The sequence below is a fragment of the Chaetodon auriga genome, chromosome 21 (genome assembly GCF_051107435.1).
Source record: "Chaetodon auriga isolate fChaAug3 chromosome 21, fChaAug3.hap1, whole genome shotgun sequence".
In the NCBI taxonomy this organism is placed as follows: Eukaryota; Metazoa; Chordata; class Actinopteri; order Chaetodontiformes; family Chaetodontidae; genus Chaetodon; species Chaetodon auriga.
Window position 1 is genome coordinate 17,184,473 of NC_135094.1, and position 27,794 is coordinate 17,212,266.

At 45.8% G+C, this 27,794-nt stretch overlaps 1 protein-coding gene across 1 annotated transcript; it reads left to right on the forward strand.

Annotated features, from left to right (window-relative positions):
• Positions 1–1,196: 1,196 nt before the first annotated feature.
• Positions 1,197–27,788, forward strand: prkdc (protein kinase, DNA-activated, catalytic subunit). The gene is made up of 86 exons (XM_076761476.1): positions 1,197–1,438; positions 2,230–2,306; positions 2,388–2,492; positions 2,651–2,725; positions 2,909–3,017; positions 3,103–3,215; positions 3,315–3,414; positions 3,501–3,556; positions 3,665–3,695; positions 3,772–3,929; positions 4,027–4,173; positions 4,289–4,453; positions 4,612–4,780; positions 4,909–4,958; positions 5,077–5,193; positions 5,446–5,595; positions 5,754–5,863; positions 6,056–6,215; positions 6,321–6,407; positions 6,512–6,631; positions 6,727–6,886; positions 6,991–7,100; positions 7,312–7,399; positions 7,493–7,656; positions 7,781–7,933; positions 8,305–8,412; positions 8,543–8,769; positions 9,029–9,123; positions 9,273–9,375; positions 9,466–9,599; positions 9,722–9,952; positions 10,058–10,284; positions 10,364–10,572; positions 10,690–10,822; positions 11,052–11,210; positions 11,316–11,519; positions 11,629–11,817; positions 11,908–12,012; positions 12,143–12,310; positions 12,466–12,593; positions 12,675–12,882; positions 13,018–13,196; positions 13,304–13,472; positions 13,553–13,618; positions 13,698–13,761; positions 13,851–13,999; positions 14,211–14,351; positions 14,433–14,552; positions 14,657–14,800; positions 14,996–15,147; positions 16,530–16,661; positions 16,839–16,950; positions 17,156–17,280; positions 17,362–17,511; positions 17,724–17,897; positions 18,196–18,294; positions 18,412–18,622; positions 18,706–18,880; positions 19,010–19,213; positions 19,442–19,557; positions 19,669–19,800; positions 19,906–20,085; positions 20,175–20,383; positions 20,538–20,676; positions 20,785–20,973; positions 21,071–21,295; positions 21,389–21,497; positions 21,610–21,712; positions 21,802–21,964; positions 22,051–22,225; positions 22,423–22,616; positions 22,740–22,923; positions 23,232–23,392; positions 23,480–23,691; positions 23,783–23,870; positions 23,956–24,099; positions 24,454–24,661; positions 24,874–24,941; positions 25,040–25,260; positions 25,405–25,497; positions 25,896–25,982; positions 26,142–26,213; positions 26,319–26,520; positions 26,625–26,813; positions 26,944–27,083; positions 27,282–27,788. The coding sequence occupies exons 1-86, from the start codon at positions 1,258–1,260 to the stop codon at positions 27,484–27,486; spliced, it is 12,357 nt and encodes a 4,118-aa protein (XP_076617591.1). The 5' UTR covers positions 1,197–1,257; the 3' UTR covers positions 27,487–27,788.
• Positions 27,789–27,794: the final 6 nt, after the last annotated feature.

Sequence of the window (27,794 nt, forward strand, 5' to 3'; positions counted from 1 at the left end):
GGAGGAAGGAGCTGTGCCATCCCTGCATCTAAAGTCTGCAGGCTCCTCAGGATTTTCAGCTGTGGGAGATATGAAAGGTTAGATTTTGACTGTCCATTCTGAATACACTGAAAATAAGCCCACATGGGAGCCAACCTGAGCTGTTAACTGAAAGACACACTGCACTGAAATCATTTCATGTGACCAGGCCCAAAATATTCCCACAAGCCTAATCCAACCTCGGTTACCTCTTCCTGGACCTGACGGAGGACTTTGTGGTGGTTTTTACTTATTTTAGCTGCCACTGATTTTCTGGTTCAGGTGTTTTCACATTTGGTAACGTAGCCAAAGCTACCTTCACTGAGGAAAGTCTTCATCATGTGGCAGAACCAAAACATGGTTACGTGTGATGGTTACAAAAAATACGTAACACAAACATAGAAGCATGAAAAAGTTGGTCAAAATATGAGGACAAGTCATGTCTGATGCAATATTGACAGGAAATAATCTGCTTAACAGTCATCCAAATCGCTGTTTTTATGCTAAATTCCTGCAGCTACTGAGCTCACTATTTGGGTTAATTGTGCAGTTTATCAGTTGTTCTGTAGTGTTGTTTTTATACATAGTGGAAAGGCTCACTGGCACCAGAATCATGAATATTTACTGCCCTCCAGTGGTGAGAGTGAGGAAGTGCAAGATATTCAATTTGTCAAGCGACCATGTAAGTATCGACGTACTTCTGGTGAACATTTTCAAAATATAGTTACCAAACTGGAGCAATGAAATGATAATTATGCTAATTGTTTTGTAGTCAGCCAGTCAGTCAGTCAGTCAGAGATTACAGCTGCACATTCTTCAGTAGAAATAATATAGATATACTTATTGCACATATTCACCAATTATGCTGTTATTATTTATTTATATTCCTCAGAAGTATCAGTTATGGTGTTGATAGTAATGTACAACTACCACTACATGTTACAAATACTGCGTAATAATAGTGTATTCACTTTAGAATTGCTCTTTGTATTCAAACAATATAAGTAATATAATAAGAAACATCAATCCAATGAATCACCATCGGGGCTTTTATTTTGAAGAACACGCAGCGCGTATCCTAGTCTGATTCTTCCTGATGTGCGTGATGATCTGGGATTGAATACATACGCCCGTTAGCTTGACAGTGTGTTGTGTAGCTAATTGAGAGTACGCTGTGTTTGGCTGCCAGTGTACACCTGAGAAAGTGATGAGTCGTTCCTGCTGCTAATGTTAGCTTAAATGAGTGCTGCAGTGATGTCTTCTCCTGACAGCAACCCAGCGGGAGGGATTCACGGGCTTCTTCTGAAACTTCACGAATCACTTTCAGACGAAGACACCCGAGCGGCAGCTTTGAAATGTCACGACACTGTCGGTGACTTGGGCCATGCGTGCATGCTAACAGCGACCGAGAGTGAACTTGGTAAGACGAGGAAGTCCATCAAATTACTCCTCACAGGAACGCATGGAGTCCGCACCAAACTCCATTAACAATGTGGGAATGTAATGCTAATAATGCGTCTTATTGTTGATGAGCGATAAGCACGTTGTAGGATGTGATGTTCGTTGGATTTTTAGAAGCTGCTCATCAGTTCGTCATGCAGACATTCTTTGAATAACGTCGATAAGTGCTTTTATTTAGCTTTGGTTGTATCATATAGTTTCCGCCAAAACTCGCTGTGGTGGGCGGTAACACTCAGAGCACAATATAGAAACCACGTGATTATGAGTGAGCCATGTTTACAATAAGTTACTATAACTCTATTAGACGTCTGCGTTATTAAACAAGGAAAACAGTTCAAATGCAAGAATCAAGTGTTTCAGAATGAAACCACTCCACAGGGGATTAGCAGCAGAGGGCTCGGAGGTCTGTAGGATGTTCCGGCCACAGGTTCCCTCCATGGCACCTTATACTGTATATACCACATGCAGCACATGGCACACAGTCATATTATCACATTACAAGCACGATCTGTGCCTTCCACCTTACCTCGATCTGGCTAGAACCTTCTTCCCAATATCCGGGCAATCATTTTAGTTTCATATAACTGATCAGTTAGTAACACAGTGTGTAGTCTTTGGAGGATGTGACAAAGCGTTAAGTTAATAGAGGCTTTAAAATTGCACAGATGTTTTCTTGTTTAAAATTCAATGCTGCTGTCGTGTAGATTTTGTTGTCGGTATTCTGATTTGTGTCTTTGTGTCTTAATGAAGCTTTACAGACATCCTTATTGTTCTCAAAAGACTATGGACTGCTCATCTTCCTCAGAAAGTCCCTGGGGTCTGAAGAGGTACATATCAAGGAATGGCCAGTGAACAGTAATTCAGAGAGTTTTAGGTTCTCATGTTGACAGAAACATCTGTTTTTCCAGCTCCGGGACACCCGAGTTGAGATCTTGGGTTTTTTGCAGAACTTCTTGGACCGAGTCTCGCCAAGAGTCAAAGGTTGGGAGAAGACGTACGCCATTGACATAAGAGTAAGTTCCTGCGTTGGCAGACTGGTTATTACAGTTCTACATGTAAAGGTGTCATTCCACAGTGAGTGCATGGCTGAAAAAGATCCACTTTTGCGTACATGCACGGAATTCCACCGATGAATTATATTGTTTGTTCCCTCCGTTTCCATCTTATGCAGGAGACATGCATGACTGTGTACACGAAGGAGAAGCTAGCCAAATGTAGAACTCCAGCGCTGGAGCTCCTCATTAAGGTCGGTGTCTCTTGGCATGTGGTGTCGTTTCTTTAACATTAGCCTGGTGTGCAAGCTGAGAAACAAACTGCATTCAGACCACAAGAAGAGATCCGCTGCTCACAGATTTCCTTATTCGTGTGATTTTGGGAGAGTCTGATTCATATATTTGTGAACATGGACTTAAGCAGACGCTCTCCACAGATTCTCCAAACAACGAAGGCTTCCAGTGTGACCGCAGACCTTCGGATCAGTCAAATATTCGATAGATTTTACGGCGAGCTTTGTCAGAAGACCAAACTGGCAGATTCAGGTGAGTCTTCCTTTGATGCCCCAAACTGCTGTTTGGTGTAACACGCTAATGAGATTGCTTTTTTTTTTTTCACTTTTGTTTATAGTCCTCGGCAAAATCTACGAGTTGCTGGGAGTTCTTGCAGAGGTTCACCCCAGCGAGATGGTCAGCAACTCTGAGAAACTCTACAAAGCCTATCTAGGAGAGCTGAAAGAACAGGTACGCTGACAGAGACGGGACTGATGGGCTGCGTGGGCGGCGTCCGTAAATGACAGCCAGTTTAAAACAGCTGGTTAAATGTGTTTGTTTTGGTTTCAGATGACCTCTTTAACGAAGGAACCGAAGCTCACCGTCGTTGCTGGATGTTTGACGGGAATCACCGCTCTAATGGTCAATTTCACTAAAACCATGGATGAAGGTGGGGTGTGTGTGTCAAGTTTACAAGAAAACATTCTCATTTCTGTGTCTAAGGTCGCACAATGAGTGTGTGTCTCTGATTTTCAGATCCGACAACGTGTCAGGACATTTTTCAGTACGCCCTGAAGGCAATCTCTCCAAAGGTGAATCATCGTCCCGGCTATGTGTCATGACACGCTGAAACGTCCAATCAAACGTGATGCTATGCAACATGCTGCCTGTAATGCTTGTTTTCCTGTTTTTTGTTGTAGATGGAAATGAGTCGCTATGCCGTCACGTGTGGTAAGGTCTTCATTTCCATCGCTAAATGAAGGTAAACCTCCGTAAAAGGTAACACCTCTGACTGTCTCCTCAACAGCCGGCCTTAGATTATTTGCCAGACACGCATCCCAGTTCAGCAGCTGCCTTATGGACCACTACAGAGCTTTGTTCGAGGTCATGTCCAAGCTCTGCGGACACATCAACCCCGAAATGAAGAAGACAAGCTACTATGCCCTCGAGGCCTTCCTCAAGCAGGTAAGCACCGTCCCAGACCGACACGATGCCAGCTGAGGTTACGAGTCAAAATAATTCCAACGTCACCGCTGTGCAACGCTTTGATGATCTTTTTAAGGTTGCAATGCTGGTGGCAGAGAATATCGAGGAGCACAAAAACAAGTTGAAGTTCTTCATGCAGAAGTTCTGCGGCATCATTAAGACCATGGACTCGACACATAAAGAGCTGTCCATCGCCATACGGGGATACGGATTCTTTGCGGCCGTATGTTTATTGCCTCGTGTGCTTTATGTACACTTTGGTTTCCTGTGTCATAGATAATAGATAGATGATCTTAATCTTTCATCTTCTGTCTGTTTTTGAAATTTTTTTTTTGTAGCCTTGCAAGAAAGTCTGCCCACAAGACGTGGACTTGATGTACACAGAGCTGATTCAGCGCTGTAAGCAGATGTACCTGACTGAGTCTGACGGGGAAGACGACAGCTTCTACCAGCTGCCCAGCTTCTTGGACTCCATAGCAAGTGTCCTGATTCACCTGGACAAGGTAACAAACTCACAGTCCGTCACTGACTTCGTCCGAATGATGAATAACAACAGTACCCGGAATCAAACTGACGAGCTTCACAGGTTTTCATCCTGATCCGTACATACAGGGGCGAGAATGACGATTGTCTCATTGAGCTTCTTCTTTGTGTTCTTCAGATTCCAGAGGTGTATACGCCTCTCCTGGAGCGCCTCCTGGTGGTGCAGATCGACAGCTTTCCTCAGTACAGTGAGAGGATGCAGACGACGTGTTGCAGGTCCATCCTGAAGGTGCTGGTGGCCATGGCCTCTAAAGGCCCGGTCCTGTGGAGTTTTATCAGCTCAGTGGGTACGTCCACCATCAGCACACTGACAAATGTGTGTATATGTGTATACACGCACACACCTCCATCTTAAATTCAGTACAAGTAGACGATCTGATTTGAACAGCATGCTGATTTTTGACCTATTTTTCAGTGCACCAGGGTTTGATTCGCGTCTGTTCCAAACCCATCGTGCTTTCTGAGGTCAGATTCATGTTTTCAGATCGCTGGATGTCATCACTGAATTCACACACGCATATATTTTCTTTACTGTGTTTTCGTGCTGTGCCGATAGAAGAAATGTGTGTTTTTGTCCTCTCAGGACAAAGACAGTGGTCCCTCTGAGTCATCCCAAGTTCGCGTTGGAAAGTGGAAAGTTCCATCCAGTCACAACTATCTCACTCTGTATAAAAGCCTTCTAGACTGTGATCAGCTGAAGGTAATGCTATGTTCTTTTTTTTTTAAGTTTGATGGAACATTTGCTCAACTAATTTCAGCAGGTTTGATGACACATTATGTAACATTTAGCCACTTAGCATTGAAGGCAGCATTTAGGTGCTTTCTAAATGCTGTCAATAAGCCTATTTTCAGATTATTATAGCAGTTAATATTGCGTTCAGAGTTTTGCATGGACAGTTTTGAAGCGTCCCCTACTACATTTTTATGTCCTATTCACATTTGTCCTCTGCAGGATTCAGGATTTTTGGACGGAGCTTTTGAAAGTCAGAACTCCGCTCTGGTATCCTTGAGCCGCCTCCTTTACAATGAGCTGGTCAAATCGGTGCTTCGAATCATGGAGAAACTGGACTTGTCTGTGCAGAAAGTGACCACCGGAGAGGAGGTGAGGTCTCACTCTCAGATCTTGCTCCAATATAGTTCACTGACGTTCATAAAAAAGGTCGTTGACAGGTGCACAGGACAAATACAACACTGCGTGCACCGCCTGGTTGCCTCACGGACAGGATGTAAAATGTAAACTGCACTTGCCTCCTCTGTCAGGCTCCGGATGATGCGGCTCACGTCCTGCCCTCCTCCGACCCCACAGCTCATCTGCTGCCCAATAAAATCAAAGATTTCACTGCCTTCATCAACCTGGTTGACTTCTGCAGGTAAAGGAGACAGCGCACAGGTGTCAGATTCAGAACGAAACCATAAGACGCTTCTTATCTGTGACACTGCAGTCAACATCTCAACCTGGGACATTGGTATCAGGGTCTCAAAAAGTGTATTCCAGCACATTCACAGTTCATTTTAAGCTGTAAAGATGTCCGTCTCTGAACTCTGCTTTCTTTTTTTTGCAGCCAGTTGCTGCTGAGTAAACACGTTGAGTACTTCCAGTCCTGGGTGTATCCCTTAAGCCATGAACTCATCCTCCACTCCATCCGAAATCCACTTGTCAGCGGCTTCTACAAGCTGCTCTCTGTCACCATGAAAATTGCCAGGAGAATCAAGTACTACCAGGTGATGTTTCTACCAGTAAGAAGCCCAAACAAAGCAACGTGATGCACTGCAGTCCTCCTCTCTCTGAATATATCATACAAATACTAAACGTCTGCTTCTGAACAGGGAGTTGGCCCGAGAAGCTCTTCACCCCCCCAGAGTGACACGGTGAAAAGTGCTACGTTTGCACTCTTCTCTAAGTTTGGAAAAGAGGTAGCTGCTTTTTACACTATTTCCTCGAGTGTTAAGAAACTTGTTTGCTGGTGCAGAGGAACGTGTTATGGAGGAGGTGTGAGTGACATATGGTTTCCCACTAGGTGTGTGTGAGAATGAAGCAGTACAAAGATGAGCTGCTGGCGTCCTGCTTGACATTTGTCCTCTCGCTGCCCCACAACATCATAGCTCTGGACATCAAGGCCTACTGTCCTGCTCTGGAGGTGGGATCCTTTTATTGGTTTTGGTGCGTGTTTGTGAACTGGATGAAGATGGTGTATCTATGTGCCTGATGGAGTGTGTGTGTAAATGCGTCTAGGCGGCTCTGAAGTTGGGTCTGAGCCACGTTCCTTTGGCCAACGTGGCCCTAGATGCTCTTGAGGACTGGTCCTCTCACATTCCCATGGAGACCATGCAGCCCTGCTACACAAACATCCTCCCTCTTCTGGACGGATACCTGAAAACCTCCTCCACCAACAGTAAGCCCATAATAGTGACGGGTCAGGCACATCTGTTTGTTAGGTGATAGACTGTTTGGAACAAAATGAACAAAAAGTCTAATCCAGATGTTTTTTGGTTTCAGACAAAGACGACAGCAACTGGGAGGTGATGTCATCCGTGTCTTCTGGAAGAGACAGAGGGTACAGCCGAGTGATGACAAGGCTCCTGAAAAAGTCCAACCAGCTCACCATGGTACTGGATGAACCATTAATCAACTCCCGTAACTCAGATTAACGTTAATGTGCTGTTCAGTCCACAGACTAGAGTGTTCACTGTACAGTTTGACCTCCTTGTACCGGTGAATTACAGTACTCATCATTGTACAGTACAGACGTTGATGATTGCAATTTCGTCCTGTTCCTGAGAACTCTTGAGTGTACTGATGACTTCTGTGTGAATGCAGGAAGACGCTCCTCTTGTCGCGGTGAGGCTCAGGGTGGTGAAGCTGCTCGGTCACCTGGGAGGGAAGCTGAACAGGAACCTTGTCACTGGTGAGGCCGCTTTGAGAGCACTTGACACAGGGCCGTGAATGCAGATATTTGCTGCTGTTGTTGTTGACCATAGGCCTCCGTTGTCACATTTAGCGGTCTCATCAGAGGAGATGATGAAGAAGTTCGTCGCCTGGGATTCTGAGAAAAGGCTCAGCTTTGCAGTGCCCTTCGCCGATATGAAGCCAGTCATCTACCTCGACCCGTTCCTGCCTCGCATCAGCGAACTGGCCCTGTCCACGAGTGACAGGCAAACCAAAGTATGTCATTAAACATCAGAGAGTTTGCACCGTCAGTGGCAGCTCACAAAATGAATTTGATGCAAACGTCACCCCATAAACACAAACGGGTATTTTAATCCACTTTCTCCTGTGGCTGATGCAGGTGGCAGCTTGCGAGCTGCTCCACAGCTTGGTGATCTACATGGTTGGAAAGAGTGCTCAGATGGTCGAAGGGGAGAGTAGTTTGCCCCCCATGTACAAGCTACACAAGAGGCTGTTTCCTGTGCTGCTGCGTCTGGCCTGCGATGTGGATCAGGTGTGTGCACTCCACCAAGATAGATACCCCAGACCCAATTCCTACTGGTCATGAAAAGCCTGTAAATATCAAGGAATTGAAAGGATTGTAATTTGGTCAGGGAGGTGTATTTCGATAATTGTGCAATAGTGTTTGTAGTGGTGCTTTTAGGTTTTTGGTAAGGGCTAAATATGTTTGGGACGTGTGAGACCTTAAATAACTTGAAGTATTGAAACATGAACTAAATGCTTTGTGCACTAGTTATTTTAGCTTCACAGTAACTCCTGGTGCCCTGATGCACTGCTATCAGCCTGAGTTAGAGCATGGTGCTGGGGTGGAACGGCTGTGATGAGGACTACAGTCTTTTTTGTGAATTTGATCTTCTTCACCAGGTGACCAGGCAGCTCTTTGAACCGCTGGTCATGCAGCTGATTCACTGGTTCACAAACAACAAGAAGTTTGAGAGCCAGGATACGATAGCTGTTCTAGAGGCCATTATGGTGAGTGGACTCTACGAAGGGCTTCAGAGGCGAAACATAAACTGTACTCAACCCCTTTCTCAAGACGCTGTTCAGTTTCTGCCTCCTTTTGCCGCCTCATTTTCTTTTGCATGTGCGTTTTCCTCGTCAGGACGGCGTGGTTGACCCCTTGGATAGCACCCTCAGAGACTTCAGCGGCCGCTGCATTGAAGAGTTTGTCAAATGGTCCATCAAACAAACCACCCCTAAGCAGCAAGAGAACAGCCCCACGAACATGAAGTCCTTGTTCAAACGGATCTACAGCTTGGCGCTCCACCCCAGCGGCTTCAAAAGACTCGGCGCAGCGTTAGCGTTCAATAGCATCTACAGACTGTTCAGGTACGATGAGTCTTTTATTCCGTCTCTGTGGAGCCCCGAGGTCTGTATGTTGTTTGTGATGTGTAAGGTTTGACTGATAAATAATAACCAATGCTGACAGCGATTTTACATTTTCATAGCAAAATACACATCAAGGTTTTCTTACTGAATTATACACCTGACAATGACAAAAATAATGATCAGAGATGGTTTCATATTGCCAAAATGTTGGATCTTTGCTCTGTTTTGTCTCAGTGCCATCATCTGTCTGTCTCTGCAGGGAGGAAAGTTCCTTGGTGGAGCAGTTTGTCTTTGAAGTTCTCGTCATATTTGTGGAAAGTCTGGCTCTTGCACACTCAGACGAGCAGTCTATGGGTAACTTTATAGACCGGACACTCACGTTTTCATATCGTTATCAATGTCTTCTTGTCGGGGTTGGTGTGGAATGTATGAATGGGAGCTAGCAGTGGTAATTGACACCTCGCTTTTATTTTTTCATGTTCATGCCGCTCTTCCATCCTCAGGTACGTTGCAGCAGTGTCGCAGCGCCATTGACCATCTGAAAAGGATCATCAAACATAAGGCCCCCAGCCTCAATCAGCACAGTGCCAAGAGACGCGTCCCAAGGTCGGTACATGGGTGTCAGTTGGTTTTTTCGCAAGCTCCGACGCCTCCGGCAATGTTTGCAGCAGTGTTTATGCAATGATCTTCTTCCAGGGGCTTTCCACCTGAGGGAAAGCTGTGCCTGTCCGACGTGGTTTTGTGGCTTCTGGAACAATGCGGGCGACCTCAGATGGAGTGTCGCCACAAATGCATGGAGCTCTTCTATGAGTTTATACCTCTCCTTCCAGGTGAGCAGGGCCACCAAGTGCTTCATCCTCCAAGGTTAACGACATGAACATCAAACACAACAGACAGAAAAATTGATAATTTATTAGTGGATAAATTCTGTGTTGTGCGTGGCTGAACGCAGGAAAGACGTCTCCACCTCAGTGGCTGGACGGCATGCTGAAGGATCATGGCATCGGCTTCTTGGTCTCGCGGTTTGAGGGTGGAGGTCTCCTCTCCCAGCCCACGCTCAGGGAGCTGACGGGTCCTTTCAGTGTCAGAGCCACCCTGCAGTGGATGGACCTTCTGCTGGCTGCCCTGGACTGCTACAACACCTTCATCAACTTGCATATAATCAAGCCTCATCACATGCTGAGTAAGTCAGATTTGTGCGAGGGTTGACAGTTCTACGATTTACAATACAATATAATAACTACTGTTTTTTGTTTGTTTGTTTGTTTTTAACTTCTTCATTGTCAAGGCTCCAAAGAGAAATCGAGGTTTCTGAAAGCTCTAAGTTTCTTTTTGACCGAGCTGGCTGCTCATGAACTGGCAGTAGCAGAGAGCTGTTTTCCTCTTGGCCAGAAGACTTCTCACTTCAGCCCAAGAGAGGTGGACCAGTACAACTTCAGCAAGTGCACCATCATTGTCCGCCTGCTGGAGTTTGCCACCATGATTCTGGTCAAAGGAGAGCAGGAGTTTTGGAAGGTATCACAGAGTTTAAGACATTCAGAAGGTCTTCCTTTGAGAGTTTTTTTGGCTCACTGTGTGCTTCATTTATTCACAGCTTCTGGAACAAGACATTTTTGTCTCAGCGTTTTTTGAGCTGACTGCGCTGGTGGTGTGTGAGCCGTCCGCTGTCGGTTTCAACATTGCAGATGTGGAGGTCGTGAAGAACCTGCCAGAAGTGTGTGTTCCTTTGCTAAAGGCCCTGCTGGCCTCTCCTTACCGCACTCACATTGAAAGCAGTTTGCGGTCAAAAATCTCTCGAAAAAGGTTTGTTGATCATCTTTGAGTGTGCTGATTTTGAATGCATGTAATTTGGAAGTTTGGAGTTTGGAAAGAGTACAGTAAACATGTCTGATTGGAATGACATTATACTGATCGCTTCAGTGTGGAGGAGCTGTGTGATGTAGACTTCTACCACTCCAGCACTCTGAGCCACCATGACCAGATGGAAATGGTTCTGTCTTCCTGTAAGCAGATCCACAAAGCCGGCTTCCTCGACTCCATTCTGCACAGCCAGGTATTTGGCCCTGCCATATGAGCTTTATATGTGCAGCACCGTCTTTCAGTTATCCAAATGTGCCATGCTAGTCAGTTTTCAGCACCATTAAACAACCAAATATGTTGAAAATGAACACAGCTAATGCTTTTTACTGACAGATTTTTGGGATGAGAGTGTAGATCTTTTTTAAATTTTGATTAATGCATATCTAAGCGTGAGGGTTTTTGCGTTTCTTGGTCGGTTACAGGATGCTGCCTATGCCAGATCCCTGGGGTCCAGGCTTCTGATGACAGTCTATAAAGGTATAGCACCCGGCGAGGACAGGAAGGCGCTTCCCTCCTTGGACATAAATACCAAAAGACTAGCAGACGGCCTGCTTCAGCTGGCCTTTTCTCTGAGTCAGCAGGTCAGTGCTACCTCTCGTTGATGAAATAGAAGCTGAGCTGCAGTCAGCTGACTAGTTTCCTGCGTGTTTGACTGCCTCCTGTTGTATATTGCTGTTCCTCTGCAGAGTGAGCAGCTGGTGGACTTGTTGCTGAACACCATCATGCTCTCTGTGCCGATATCTGGAAGTCACAGCCATAACTTCCTGAGCTTCTCGCACGGCGAGTACTTCTACAGCCTCTTCCAGCTGACCATCAACACGGAGCTCCTGAGAAGCCTGGACGCCACAGTGCCACGCCTTCTGAAAGCCTCCTCCGAAAACCCCGGCATGGTAGCTCTGTCTGCCTTCTCTTTTCTTTGAAATTAGTTTCCGAAAATCTCAACACAAATACACTTGCAGCTGTGAAGGAACCCTGTTGCTCTGCTGAATGCTCCATCAGGTGAGCGTGCTGCTGAATGGCATGCTGGACCACAGCTTCAGGGAGCGCTCTGTGAGGAAGACTCAGGGAAAACAGCTGGTCGAGGGGGTGCTGAGAAGATGGAGAAGCCTGCAGTCGTGGTGGGAAGGACACTCTTCAACTCCAGAGAGCAAGACTGCCACTCTTGTGCTGCTGTCCAAGCTCTTGCAGGTATGACGCCGAAGTGACCGCTGCACGTCCCCCCGCCACATTTCCCCCGATGTTAATTTAGCTCATGAGCGATTTTCCCTCTCTCGTCAGATTGACTCCTCTGTCTGCTCTGATATCAACCACGAAGCGTTCAGACCGGTGTTTTCTACTTTCACTTTGCTGCTGGTTGACATGAATCTGCCTCTGAATCTCAAGGTAAAGGAGAGGATATACAGCTGATGACTTCAAATGACCTGTTTTGACCACGTGACGACGATTTTTCTGTTTGAGTCGCAAAGAAAGCTGAAATGTACTTTTCTTTCGTCGGATTCTCTCAACTCTTCAGAGTCAGGCCCTGTTGGTGTTGCCCTTCTTCACGATTCTCCCCGAGGAGCCACTGGCTGAGCTGCAGAGAGCCCTGGACGCCCTGGTGGCTTCCCACTTCCCCATGCAGTCAGATGAGTTTGCAAAGGGCTCACTCCACCGCAACAACTACATGGACTGTATCCGAAAGGTAAAGTCAGCGTTTGGGAGATAACACAGAATAAAGGGACAAGCAGGCTCCAAACACTGACTCTTGTGGCAAGTGAACTTATTTAGTTTTACTCTCAGCTGGTGCTCGGGAGGCAGTAAAGTTGCACCAACCCTCCATTTGTTTCTGTCTTTCAGTTGCTGGATGCCCTCGAGCTTTCTCAGAGCCCACTCCTGCTCAAACTGATGGCAGGGATTCTGTGTCGTGATCGAAAACACATCATGGAGGAGCACTTCCAAACCTGTTTCCAGAGAATTGCAAAGCGGTCAGTAAAGCTTTCAAACAGGCACTTCATGTTATTACCAGAATTGCATTGCACTCCCTGTGTTTGTCAATGTCTGACCAGGTCGAGCAGCGAGCGGCAGCTGCAGCTGCTGTGCGCGGTGTATGGAGTGATCCAGCAGGGCGACGTGCCGATGAACTCCATGCTGCAGGCCTTGGCGGAGAGGGTTCTGCTGCCTCTGGCCTCGAACTGCAGCACCAAGGCCCTGAACGACTTCTTTGTGGCAAACGTCTCCGACATGACGGCTTTGCTGCTCAGCCGCTTCACGAAGGTTTGCCTCTTAACACGGTTCCATATCAACTACTTTAATAGCTGTTGAAGCTTTATTTGTGATTTTAGTTCAGTTAACTTGAGCTGCACAAAGCTGCTGCTGCTGCTGCTGCTACTACTTATTTTTCAATTTCAGTCAAATGAAGCAGAGTTTGAGATCCAGTTGCTGAAGAAGAACGGCTGCTTCAAGCTGATGGAGCTGCTGTACTCTCGCCTTCCCAAAGAAGAGGTTTACTCCAAAGAATCCCGCATTAATCAAGCCTACTGTCAATCAGACAAAACAGAGGGGAATGAGCTGTCCAAGACCTTGATCAAGTATGATATCCTGACACATTTAAGAGGCAGGAAGTGACATGACAGATATGTGAAATGTCTTCATTTTTCCATGAATAAATGGTGGATATTGCTGTTGTTTCCTTTAGGTCGTGTTTTGAAGCGTTCACTGAGAACATGGCGGGTGAGACTCAGCTCCTTGAACTTCGGAGACACTATCACTGTGCCGCGTATAACTGCGCCATCGCCGTCATCAGCTGCAGCTTCACTGAGCCCAAATTCTACCACGGCTTCCTCTTCAGTGAGAAACCAGAGAAGGTACTCGCTGGCTCTTAGAGTTATGTCCAAGTCGCTTCGGTCGCTTTGTCTGGTGGTAACGGTTTTCCTTCCCTGTCCAGAATCAGTTCATTCTGGAGAATATCATCGACGTTGAAAGGACCTACAGCTTTCCCATTGAAATTGATGTAAGTTTTAACTTAACATACCCGTTTGTTTAACAGTACACCCTGAGTTGCACTCATGGTTTATTCATTTATTTTGCAGGTCCCACTTGAGAGAAAGAAGAAGTACGTCATGATTCGAAAAGAAGTGAGCGAGGAGAATGGAGGTATTTACTGCTCATAACAAGGTTGAAATTTTTACTTTTATTTGTTATGTTGATGTTTCTTCACAAGATTTATTTTGTGGATTCCGTAGAAGCACCAGTGTATCTGTCCTCCCAGTCTTACATGGTCGACAGCAGCCTGAGCGAGGAGATGAGTCAGTTTGATTTCTCCACCGGGGTCCAGAGCTTCTCCTTCAGCTCCCAAAACCCGGAGGGACACAGACGCTCCGCTGTAAAAAGAGTCAGTCATGTGACTTTTTGTTTCCCTTATAATAACATTGCTTGTAATGTGTTTTGTGTAATGTGTAACACCAAAGGTAAAATCCTCAGGAGTAACTAAATGCATGCATATTTAGCTCTGTGGTAGGTGATTTGGAGTTTCAAAACACACTCGTTATAATCTGGTTTTGGTGGTGATGAGGAAGGTTTTTTTTGTGTGTTTGTACATCTAGGAGACAGAGGAGACCAATCCTTCCCTGGACGCAACAGTGGATCTAGAAATGGATGAGTTAAATCAGCATGAATGCATGGCAGCCATGACGGGTCTCATTGGACACATGCAAAGGAACAACGTGACTCCCAGAATAGAGCAGGTCAGTGGCACCGAAGACAGAGACAAATGGCTTCACAAACGTCATTCATTCAAAATCCCCTCTGCTGTTTGAATGTAACAGGGAGCCGTGCCTGGGGAGCTTCCTCCATGGATGAGATTTCTACATGCAAAACTAGGGAATCCAGCAACGCCTCTGAACATTCGACTCTTCATCTCAAAGCTGATCATCAACACGGAGGAGGTAAATGTCCTGTGATACGAGTGTGTTTTAGATCTGAACTGTCTTTGAAAATAAATGACATATGTGACACCTCATACTCTGGGCTTTGTTGTCAATCTTCCCAGGTTTTTCGACCATATGCCAGACACTTCTTGGGGCCGCTCCTGCAGCTTGTCGTCTCTGAAAACAACGGAGGACAGGGGATCCATTTCATGGTGGTGGACATTGTGGTCACAGTTCTCTCTTGGACAAACCTGGCCAGCCCAAAGGTTACTAATACCTGTATTTTAAAGACAGCAAGTAGAAATCATCAGTACATTTTTGTTAGAGGCTGTGTGTAATATCAATACTTAAACATTCCAACATATGGATTTCCAAGAAAATTGTGGCAAATTGTAGAATATAGAAATAATGGAAAGAAAAAAAAAGAATATCATTAGTAATAGAATTTTTCTTCTTCCCAGGATAACCCCAGAGATGAAGTCCTCGCCAACCGGCTGCTGGAGTTCCTGATGAAGCACAGCTTCCACTCCAAGAGGGCAGTTTTCCGCCACAACCTGGAGATCATCCGCACTCTGGTCGAGTGCTGGAAAGACTGTCTGCATGTGCCGTACAGGTAGCGCTTGCACACTCTCACTGAACAATTGATGTGCAATTGACACAATCCATTAGCTCAGTGTAGACACGCTTCACACCATGCTGCATGAAAGTTAAAAGGAGAAATGCCCTGTGGAAAAAGATGTGGAGCTTTGCTTTGAGGCAGATATCCATCAGGCTTTCTGCAGTTAGCTCGTCCCTCTACCCTGCCTCCACTCCACTGCGGCCCACTGGACCAGCTATATGTAAGTTCCATTTTAGGCTAGGGAGCAAAGTCCACACTAAATGATGCATTGGAGCTAGTTAGTTTAATACTAACATGTGTCCATGTTTGGCTGCACCACAGAGACGTAAGGGTCATCTTAACCACTCTGGTGGAAAGTCCAAACTAACCAAAATATTATTGCAGAAAATGATGTTTTCCACTTCTTGTGGCCGGTCAGTGAAAAGCACTATGCTATATGCTATGCTGTCCTCAGTTTGTGTATTATCACGGTGAACAGGTTGCAGACATGAAAGAGCCTCCTCATCCTCAAATGATGCACCATGCCAACCGATCATTTACAGAGACTTTACACCTATTTAGGACTCGGTGTAAGACAGGAGTCAGGTGCAACCCTGAAAATGTTAGAAGCGCGTAAACTCTGTCCTAAGTTATGAAGTATGTTCAAACTAGGCTACATTTGAACTTACATATAGCTGCTTCACCCCATCGCTGGTTCACTGTGGGTTATGAGGCCTTCTCGATTGTAACGAGTGTAAGAAAACCTTTTGATAACAGTTTATATTAAGGCACACACATTAACCATTAACTAGATGATTACAAGCATGTATATTAGTATCATATTGACTCTTTATTAGTCATTTTAAAGCACTTACTGATGCCTTATTCAGCATGACCACAGTCTACAGCGACTAGGCCATTAACGAAGAGTTTTCAATAACCTCATGAGCACCGCTTATTGATAGGAAGAAAGTTGTTGCACATGACTATGATCTTAATAACCTAACCCTAACTCTAACTAAACCCCTAACTCCAAGAATAAGGTATTAATAAGTGCTTTATAATGACTAATAGAGCGCCAGTGTGCAACTTCTGTGCATGCTAATAAGCAACTAGTTAATTGGGAACTCTGTATGGGACCCTAAATATGAAGTGTGGCCATCCTTTTTAAAAATATAGATAAATAAATCCAAAAAAGTGATATTTCAAAGCCGTACAGAAAATTGACATCAGTAATCAAAGGTTCATGATGAATTATGGTTTGTACTGTATTATAATTGTGTAAAGGACTGGTCTGGAGAACACTCTGCTGCTCCACAGGTAAACTAGCAAGAATTCTGCATATTATAAACTAAATGGAGTTGAACTGGTCTTTGTCTCTTTTCTTGCCCTCACAGTCTGATATATGTCCGATTTTCTGGCACCAACCAAAACAGTAAAGACAACTCTGTTGGACTTCAGCTGCTGGGAATCATCCTGGCCAACAACCTCCCCGCTTACGATGCCTCGTGTGGAATTGAATATGAGAGGTGAAATATAACAGTGTCGATAAATGGAAATATACTTTACACTGAATCACCTGACAGCGTCACTGCTTGAAACCATAATTCTTGTTATTATTATTTTAAGCTGCAGGTTCAGAGGAGTATATTTGGACATTCATTTGTCAAAGCAGCTTGAAATGTGTGTGTATTGTGTTGTTTCAGGTACATCCGGTCCCTCACCGACAACCTGTCCTTTGTAAGGTATAAAGAGGTCTACGTAGCTGCTGCTGAAATCATCGGCCTCATCCTGAAGAATATGACTGAAATGAATGATGTATGAGACTTTCCTCAGTTCGGTTGAATTACAGTTATTCTCCGTTCATGCTGATGTCTGAGGAGAGCTCAAAGCACCTCAGTAGAAGTTAATGCTGATGGTCCTGGTGATAAAACCTTCTTCGGATGCCACAGTACTCTTGTTATTCCATTTTAAAATGGTTATTTTTTTACATGAAAGTCGTTTTTTTCTGTTCTCGTCTCAGCATCATCAACAGCTTCTCAGTCACGCTGCAACTAAGATCACAAATCTGAAGAAAAACAACATGGATGACAAGTTCATCATTTGCTTGAACAAAGTGTCAAAACACTTTCCTCCGTTTATGGATCGGTGAGCGTGTAGTGCAGCTTTCTTTGATCCCTTACTCTTCTAAGTCTTATTGTAACTGCAACTTTATTTCCAATTTTGCAGCTTCGTCAACTACGTGTTCTTCCTCCTGCCTAAGTTGCACGGCATCCTGAAGACTCATTGTTTGGAGTGCGTGCTGAGCCGAGCTGATGTCATCCCAGACATCTTCCTGCAGCTGAAGACCACGGGCTTCATTCAGATGATAGGCCACAGGTCAGTCCTGACCATTTTCCGCCCCATGATCTGCATCTTTACAGAAATTTTTGTATGTCCAGTATGTCCACTTCAGCTACAGGAAATCAGAAGAGATTTGACATGTAGGACCTTCCTCCTTTAGCTTACACTGTAATGAGTGTATATGAGGATCTCATCTGAACGTTTATTTACGCTGCCATCATGTTTCTGCACGTCTTCTGTGTCCGCAGGGATGATGCCAGGCAGCAAGTTTGTCTGGATATCATCCACAAGATTATTGCCCTCCTGACTCCGGTTGAGCTTCAGGAGCTCCTGGGGGCTGTGACTGCTTTTGTGTCCCATCCTTCACCAGTGTGCAGAGAGAGGATGTACGACGTCCTCATGTGGATCCAGGACAACTACAAGTACTGTGAACCTTTTGGGCTTCCGTTCCAACCTCAGACTATGTCACTGTCTTCAATAATGGTTTCTGGTTTGACCCAAGAGGTGGTTGCAGAATGTAAATGATAAACCAATGTGGGACCAAACACATTCCATATAGGAAGACTGGGACAAGGCGCAAATTCTCCAGCAAAATGGCTTCACAGCTGCTCATAACTTGTTATTCCGTTGCTTTTTGTGGCCGCTGGACTGCATGTGCAGAAGCTGCTTTGCCATTGCTTGCCGTAAATTTAATGATCCATTTTTTTTACATTCTTCCAGTGATGCAGAGAGCATGGAAGACAGCACCTCAGTGGAGGTTTTGAATGCAGCTAAAGAAACGCTACTTCAGGGACTGTCTGAAGAAAACCAAGGCCTTCAGTCAGTACCCGCTCCTGCTCTCTCCTCTTTACTTTTTGTTTTATTTCATACTCTTTATATATAAATTCAGTGTTTTCACTGAAGGAAAAAGCTCATCCCTGCCTTTTGTGTTTTCAGGCTCTACGTTCAGAACTTCTGGAGTCAGGAGAAGCGCCTCCCCACTGCGACGCTGGACCGAATGTTGGCGGTGCTTCGGTCTCTGTACTCCTGTCAGATAGAGAGGTGTTTCTTAAGCTTGGCCACCAACCTGCTGCTGGAAATGACCAGCCAGAGTCCTGACTTCAAACGGAACATGTTTGAGTATCCTCTGTCAGAGTGTACCTTCCAGGTGAGCTGAAGCCTGCAGCATTAATTCTCTTTGTATCCTGCTGGTGAGCCTGATGTGCTAATGGCATGTTTTCTGCTCTCTAGGACTATGTGATCGATTCCAACTGGCGCTTCAGGAGCACCGTGATGACCCCCATGTTTGTTGAAACCCAAAGCTCTCAGGGCCCAGAGAGCTTAGCAGCATCCCAGTCTGCAGCCATGAAGGGGAAGCTCCGAGCCACTCAGACTACATTAGAGTTCTCCCAAACCCAAACAGCAGGTACCACTCAAATTCAATAACCTGCTGTTAAAGCACTACTAAATATAGATGTGAGAATGTTCATGGGTAGGTGAAAACAGGTATATTAACCTTTGAATGGATTTTTTTTTTTTAATTTCTTCCCTCCAGGTCGACGTACAGCATATAACTGGCTGACAGGCAGCAGCGTGGACACACTAGCAGAGTACACACTCGGCTCTGAGTCTCTGTCTTCACTGTTGGTGTTCGATAAGAAAGCTGAGAAGAGAACCACAGCGAGGAGACCAGTGGGAGAAGGCTTTGGCCTGAGGCGCCTGACTGCACCGACCGATGACGTGGACAGTCACACCAGAGGTCAGTCCCCGCCTGTTTAAGCATGAAACACTTTCCAGGTGTTTGAGATGTTGGGTTTTTCTGCAGTTTCTAGATGGCTATAACTAGTCACTATCTGAATAAGGGCAGATTTGCCATAAGAAAACTCTGCTCTGCTCTGTTAACAATGAAAGTGAATTAAAAGTCAAACATTTCCAACTGATTTAAATTCTATTAACGTGAATATGTTTCGTGTCCAAATGTCAACAGCACAAAACGAGCAACGGAACAACATCCTGAGACTGAGACGCAGATTTCTGAAGGATCAGGAGAAAGTCAGCTTGACTTTTGCACAAAAAGAGATCCAACAACAACGACAGAAAAAGGTATCAAACACTCACGTTTTTATCCCTCCACTGGAGTCCAGCATCCTGTCACTAACTTCTCCAAACCGTCAGTGTCTCTAACCATCGGTGGTTCTGTTGGGGGTCCCACAGGAAGACAAAGCTGATCAAAGGCTGCGGAAAGAGGCTCAGGTGACTCTCTATCGGAACTACAGAGTGGGAGACTTCCCAGACATCCAGATCTCATACAGTTGCCTCATCACCCCCCTTCAAGCACTCGCCCAGGTAAGACTGATCCTCCCACAAAGCAGTCAGGCTTTAAATATATCGGACATGAATGAATACCAACAAAACATACATCCATATTTTTTTCTCTGTATATTCCTTTAGAGAGATCCAATTTTAGCCAAACAGCTGTTCAGCTCTCTTTTCGCTGGAATCCTTCAAGAAATGGACAAAGACAAACCAAGAGGGGAGAGCAGGAAGATTAAAGAGGAGCTTCGGTGCAACATGAACGCATTCCTGAGCAAGAGCACCCTCTGCTTCCCTCCATTCATAGCATGTGTGCAGGTATGACCTTCACGACCCGTTTGGATATCTTCACTCTGCTGGTAAAGTAAAAATAAATAAAATGAACACTCTGCTGGTTGTGTTGTTAGGACATGTGTTACCAGGATAAAGAGCTGCTGCAGCTCGAGCCTGAAGCCATCAGCTCCACTTGCCTGGTGAGTCTGCAGCAGCCGTCCGGCATCCTGCTGCTGGAAGAGGGCCTGTTGCACGCTGGTGGCCAGAATGAACCTCCTGCCAAACGGTCGCGAGGCCTCAAAGAAATCCCCCCAGACACAAAGAAATGGATCCACCTCGCCAGGTATTACAGTGTTGTTTGCCTTTGGTGCTGGCTGGTGGCTCAGTGAGGTGATGAACAAGATACGGCAAGGTGAAAGGGTTTGTGTGATCTGTTTTATGAAGACGATACTATGAGAAAATTGGCTTTGCAGGACTCTGTTTCCTCTGTTCTCCAGGCTTTACAGATCTCTGGAGGACTACGATGTCGTGCGCGGCATCTTTGGCGGTAAAGTCGGGACCAAGTCCATCACCTGTGCTGCGCTTCAAGCTGAAGCCAGCAGTGACTTTGCAGAAGCTGTGAAGCTTTACAACGAGGTAATGTTTCTCCCCGTACAGTGAGTCTAGCACAGTGCTGAGGTCAGCGGAGCGTGCAGTTTCACCTGATTGCTTGCTGTGTGTGCATGCTCTTTTCCGTGCTGGCAGGCTCTGAACACCGAGCATTGGAGCGATGGCGAACCCACTGTGTCTGAGAAGGACTTCTGGGAAATAGCTGCTATGGATGCCTACAGTCATCTGACTGAGTGGAAGTCTCTTCAGTTCTGCTCCACTCTGAACATAGATGAGACCTCCCCGCCCAACCTTGAGAAGATGTGGTCGGAGCCGCTCTACCAGGTAATGGATCAGACTGATCCAGCCTAGGAGGTGTGAAAGTGAAATCTCCGTGTTTTTAAAATGAGTCGGTTTGTAAGTGTTTCTGTGTTTGTGGCAGGAAATGTACCTGCAGCACATGATCCGCAGCATGCTGAAGCAGCTGCAGCTGGGGGAGATGGACCAAACTCTTCTCACCTTCATCGACAAAGCCATGAGGGTGGAGGAGCGCAAAAAGCTGCTGGAGAGCCATTACAGCCAAGAACTCAGCTTGCTCTACATCCTGCAGGAGGACTACGACCGCGCGAAATACTACACCAACTACGCCATGCAGCTCTTCATGGAGGTCTGCTGCTACACGTCCGTTCTGTCTGTCACCTGAGAGTTTTAGAAGGAGAAAATGAATTCATCGTGCACTCAATGTCTTTGCCTCCTGTAGAATTACTCCAGTGTGGATACGCTGTTGACTCAGAGTCGGCTGACCACCCTGCAGTCAGTGCAGGCCTTGACTGAAATCCAGGACTTCCTGATGTTTATCAAAGGAGAGGGTGAGCGGAGATATTTTTTAATTAATAATTTCCCGGCAACCGTCTTTGTTTAATGCTTGAATAAAACTATTTGGTCCCACTCTCAAAACCTGCATTGCATTTCACTCATTAGTGTCTGTGAGCTCCCTCAAGTGGCTCATCAGGCTGTGGACTGAGCGGTATCCTGATGCCAGAATGGATCCAGTGAACTTATGGGATGATATCATTACGTCTCGGTAAGAAGATTTTTTTTTTTTTGCTCACAGATCTTTTAAATCATCAGATAAATTGTGACACAGTGTCAAATTTCATCTCTGCCTTTCAGGTGTTTCTTCTTGGATAAGATCAGGGAAAAGCTAAGAGGCCACGCTCCCAGTGACAGCATGGAGGTGGACGCTTCAGAAGACCCAGCTGGCAACATTGACACATTAGTACATGACTGCAAGTTCAACATGAAGCTACGGATGGCTGATAGCGCATGGAAGCAGGTGAGGAAAGAACTGCTGAAGTGACTTCTATTGTGCTGCCACTTCTTTGCCGCACGCTCACCTTAAAAGGCCAATGTCGTTTCCAGAATAACTTTCCTGTGGCCAACAAGCTGCTGAAGGAACTTCACAGGGAAGCCAAAAGGAACAGAGGCTGCTTCCTGCAGTGGGTCCACAGTTTCAGCCGCTTCAACCATAGACGCAGCCAGACCCAGGGTCCAGTGGAGCAAATCAGCACCGTGCTAAAGACCATCCCATTGCTGGGTAAGCAGCGCGCACGTGGCAGACAGACACTGGGAAGAAGCAGTTAAGGTGCAACAAGATACGCTTGATCCAGTGCCAGCCAGCGTGCTGAACCACAGTGCTGTTCATTGAGGGATTTGTCACGATGCTGTCGGTCCATGGCACAAACAGAACAAATGATGACATGCAGTTTCATGGCAGCTCTTTTCTCTCTGCAGAGGACCTCCAGGCGGACTGTCAGAGTGCCACAGCTAAAGTATTCAGAGACCAAAAGATACTCCAGGGTACGTCCTTCCACATCCTGGCCACCGCTGTGAGCAGAAGCCCCTCCGTCCTGGGAAGCATTGACGCTGAGAAAGCAGAGAGAGTTGCAAAGCTTTCTGGAGCTGCTTGGCCAAACGACAATCCAAAGGTACTCTAATTCTATTTTTCACTTATCTGCAAACTTATTTAAGACTGTGGGTGATAGTGCTGCAAATCTGTGAATGAGAAAGAGTTCATCGCAGTTATTCACAACAAACTGTTCACCCTGCAGGAAGTGGAAGTGGGGCTGCAGTTACGAGCCTTGAAGCTGCTGTGTGATGCTACCAGAAAGGCAGAGGAGGAGCTTCAGTCTTACGCTCAGGACTGTGTGGAGAGCAGCAGCATCACTGAGACATACATGGCTTTGGCAAACTTCTGTGACAGACGCCTGCGAGAGGAGGAGCAGCGTGATGCTGGTGAGAAAGAAGGCTAACGTTTGTGTGGCTCTGACCTCTGTGACAGCTCTAAATCATCCACTTCTTACATGAAGTAATGGTATGCTGCCTGTAGAGGACATTCAGTCAGCGTTAATAGATAAAATATGGAATATCTGGTTTGGGATCAATTAAATGCCTGAGAAATCAAGGTACTTCATCACACTAATGCAAACATTATGCACATCCAGTGTTTTGTGTGTGTTCTTGTGTGGGTATCTTCAAGAATTTAAGAGTTGTGCTTCCTCCATCAGCCAGTAATTTCCTGCATTTTTTGTGTCGTCTTCCAGAGAGCCAGTTTCCAGACTTGATGGCGCTGCCCGTTCATGTCGTGGAGAGCATGATGAAAGCCCTGAAGATGAACTCGGAGGAGGCTCGCCTCAAGTTCCCACGTCTGCTGCAGATCATCGAGTCGTACCCCTCTGAGACGCTGGACCTCATGACCAAAGAGGTGTGTGTGCTCAGAGCAGGGATGTAGAGGAAGAGTGAATTTGGAGTGAGCTTGTATTTTGATTGGACGGTGTCTTTCCATGTGTAGATTATGTCAGTTCCCTGCTGGATGCTGATTGGCTGGATCAGTCAAATGGTGGCTCTGTTGGACAAGCCGGAGGCTGTGGCAGTGCAGCACTGCATCGGGCAGATAGCAGAGTGCTACCCTCAGGCGCTGGTTTACGCTCTGATGATCAGCAGTGAGAGTTACCGTTTCGAAGACTCAGCTACAGGACACCAGCAGCAGGAGTTTGTCAACAGGTAAACTACTGTTACTGTAAAAAACTACTGAAGAAAGAAAAATTCCAGGTGAATTTTCCCAGTTCTTTCCTGAGAGCTCGTGTGTCAACAGGCTCAGGAGCATGCTGGACAAGGGAGGAGCTGTGAAGAAGTTTGTGGAGGCTCTGCAGCAGCTCACAAACCCTGACATGATTTTTAAGGTAAGAAGTGCAAGTTCAAGCAGGAATGAACGAAGCAGCCGCCTCCTGGTTTTTGGCCTGGCATTGAGTCATTTGTTCCGCGCAGGATTGGTGGGATTGTGTGAAAACCGAACTGGAAAAAGCAAGCTTTGACAAGAAGAGGATGGGCGACATGTACGACGAGATGCGCTCCTCACTCGGGGACTGTCACACAGCCGGTCACGGAATGTTTCGCAAGAAATTCATCCAGGTTTGTCATTAGCTTCCATCTGTTTTATCTTTTGTACAGCGAAAGCATGCATGCTGTACCCACTTAGCTTTAGCTAAGCTTTGACTTAGCTTTAGCTAAGTGGGTAGCCGCTAAGAGGCTGCTGCTCAGTGTATTTAGTTAAGCTAGCCAGCCACATTGCTTCTCAGTTGCTTTGCAAACGCACACAAACTCTGGACCAATCACAGCTCTGGACAATGCATGGACACACCCCTCTCATTATCATATATGCATAAGGACACACAAGGCTGACACAGCACAGGTGCGGCTCTTCATCACGAAAAATCCTGTTATTACGCTGTTCACTGCAGCCATTTTCTTTTATTTGCTTGATAGAAATTTGCCAAAGATGTGGAGAAACTGCTGGGATCTAAAGGCAGCAAGCTGTTTGAGAGGAGAAGAGAGAAAAGCTTTCTGCGTCAGGTGGAGGATCTGGCAGGTTCCATGCGGGGATTTCAGAAGGAGCCAGGGAACCTGAAGGAGTACTCGCCCTGGCTGAGTGCATTTAAAGCAGACGCGTTCAACAATGAGCTGGAGATCCCAGGTCAGTGCAGCGGAACACAGAATACTGTGCTTACACGTTGAGTCAGTGTGTGTGTGAGTTTGCAGTCGTGTGACGGTTAGTGATGGATGAATTGTTGAAATGGTAGCTCTGACAGAGCAGTGAACCAGGGGACATACATGTTAGAATTGTAAAAATAAAGTATTCTGCTGAACTCTGCTGACTGATGCCGCTGTTTTCCCCTCATCTCTTAGGACAATATGACGGCAGATCTAAACCTTTGCCTGAGTATCATGCAAAAATAACAGGCTTCGATGAAAGGGTACGCTTTTACGGTGGTCACTGAAATGTTCTAGCAGCACTCTGGGTCCGTCTGAAACCCCAGTGATCAGTGTGTTCCTGTGACTCGATGCTCCGCAGGTGAAGGTGATGTCCTCCATTCGCCGGCCCAAACGTCTCATCATCCGTGGGGACGATGAACGTGACCACCCCTTTCTGGTGAAGGGTGGGGAGGACCTCCGCCAGGACCAACGCATCGAGCAGCTTTTTGCCGTCATGAACATTTTGCTGAGTCATGATGCCGCCTGCACACACAGAGGCTTGCAGCTGCGCACCTATCAAGTCATTCCCATAAACACACGGTACTGGGCTTGATTTTTTTTTTTTTTTTTTTTTAACTGATTACATGGATATAGGGTTGAAGCATAGATCAAACTTGTTTCCGTTTGCTTTGATCACTGAGAAACTGTTCAGAAACTTCATTCATCATTTTGCTGCCTTTACAGAATTGGTCTCATTGAATGGATGGAGAACACCTGTACCCTGAAAGAGTTCCTGTACAGCACAATGACTGAAGAGGAGCAGCAGAGGACAGCAGGGTACAGTGTTTCCATCTCACTCCAACTGCTTGAATGTCCAGTGATGAAGTGCAAATGTCATCCTCAGAGCTATTCAAAGCTTCAAAGGGAAATGATTTCAGTATATCCTGTATGCACTGGATAGCTTTAAGTTTTCAAAGTTTATCAAAGAAAAATCAAACACTGTACTTGAACTAATTAAGTACTTAGGAAAAGCTCAGTATTACAGACTAAAACGTCTTTAATTTAAAGGAGCTTATTGAAAGAGAAGTTTTCTGTAGCACTGTAATCAGCATCCATACTTCACTATTAAGTAGTGATATTTATATTTGATGGTCATTCATGTGGGGGACAGTGACATTAGGTGAAGCATGAAAGTGGTTTTTTTTTAGATATATATATGAACTCTTTCTCTTCAGGTCTGCTCAAGTCTACAATAAATGGCTCTCAAGCTTTGCTCCAAATTCAAACGTGGGTGGTGTACCTCTTTATGGTCTGGCGTACAAGTAAGTTTCCTGGATGCTGCCCGTCAGTATGACAACTGTCTCAGCTGAATTTTGTTGATTGTAATTTGCTCTTATACTCTGAAACCTGAAACCGTTTCTTAGTCTTTTTTTAACAGGAAGCAGCCATGAGCTACAGCATATTTGTTTGGTTTTTTTCAGGAAAGCCAAACGTGCAGAGACCGTCAGCAACTTTCTGAAAGTGTTGCAGCATGTGCCCAGCGATCTGCTCAAGTGAGTCCAGTCTGTTTTATCTGTGATGAAGCTGCTCATGAAGGTCAGCACTCGGACTAGACTAAACCTTTTTTTTTTGTTTTTTTGTTTTTTTCCAATTTTTAGGCGAGCTTTTATGAAGATGTGCAACAGTCCCGAGGCCTTTCTTTCCTTGCGCTCCCACTTCGTCAGCTCTCATGCCTTGCTGTGCGTGAGCCACTGGATTCTAGGCATTGGAGACCGCCATCTGTCCAACTTCATGATCAACATGGAAACAGGAGGCATGATCGGCATCGACTTCGGTCACGCATTCGGCTCAGCCACGCAGGTTAGTCAGACGGTCTTACTGAGGTAGGAGAGATAACCGGTTTGGCCTTGTGAGTGTGTCCAGCTGCATAAATGTGAACAGCACCTTCCTGTGTGTCCTCGCAGTTCCTCCCTGTGCCTGAGCTCATGCCTTTCCGGCTGACCCAGCAGTTTGTGAATCTGATGCAACCCTTGAAGGAGTCGGGTTTGATCCAGAGCGTCATGGTCCACTCCCTCCGAGCTTACAGCGCCGAGCCGGACCTCCTGCTGAACACCATGGACGTGTTTGTCAAGGAGCCCTCCCTGGACTGGAAGGTAACCAGTCAAATGAACTGGGGCCTCAGATAAACATCAGAGGATGGATGGAAGGATGAAATGCTTTTCTTAATACGGTAAACATAAATAAACAGCAGTGCCAGTTACGCTTCCTGTTTCCATTCCACAGAACTTTGAGATGAAACAGCTGAAGAAAGGAGGCACGTGGACGGAGGACGTAAACACCAAAGAGATCAACTGGTATCCCTTACAGAAGGTGAACTTTGCCAGGAGGAAACTGGAAGGAGCAAATCCAGCTGCCATAACCAGGTATGTCATCAAATCATGATGCAGCAGACCACACTGAGGGAGATACTGTTTACGCTTGTATCCTCGACATCCATTGTGACGGAATTACTGCTTCAATTCTATAATTTACAGTATTCGACGACCTGCAGTGTATTGTCACACATCATTTGAACGCTGAATTTCACTTGTGTGCGGTTGGATGTTGCTTTATTTCATCAGTGATGAGCTGAAGCTGGGCTTTGAGAAGGACGCCGCCTTCTCCGGGATGCAGTCCGTGGCCTTGGGGACAAAGGAGCACAACATTCGGGCCAGGCTTCCAGCTGCAGGCCTGTCGGTGGAGAAGCAGGTGGACTGTCTGCTCGACCAAGCCATGGACCCGAACGTGCTCGGCAGAGTTTGGGTGGGCTGGGAGCCTTGGGTCTGATTCTTTAGTTTGCAAAGTTCTAAATAGTCATTCACAATAAATGGGATACAAATCGTATCACAGGTCCAACAGATCACTTTAAACTCTTCCATAGCTGTAAAATGATTCTCATGGATTGTATTATGACAGATTATGTGGCAGGATCAATGTTATCTCATACTTAACCACAAATCAAGGTCTGGAAAAAGAAAAGTCAGTCAATGTGATGCACTTCAGTTCAATTCAGTTCAAAGTTCACGATCATTACCACCTTTTATTAATGTCTTTTCACTTCAGGTTGAAATAAAGAAATGTTAAAGCTGCCTGAC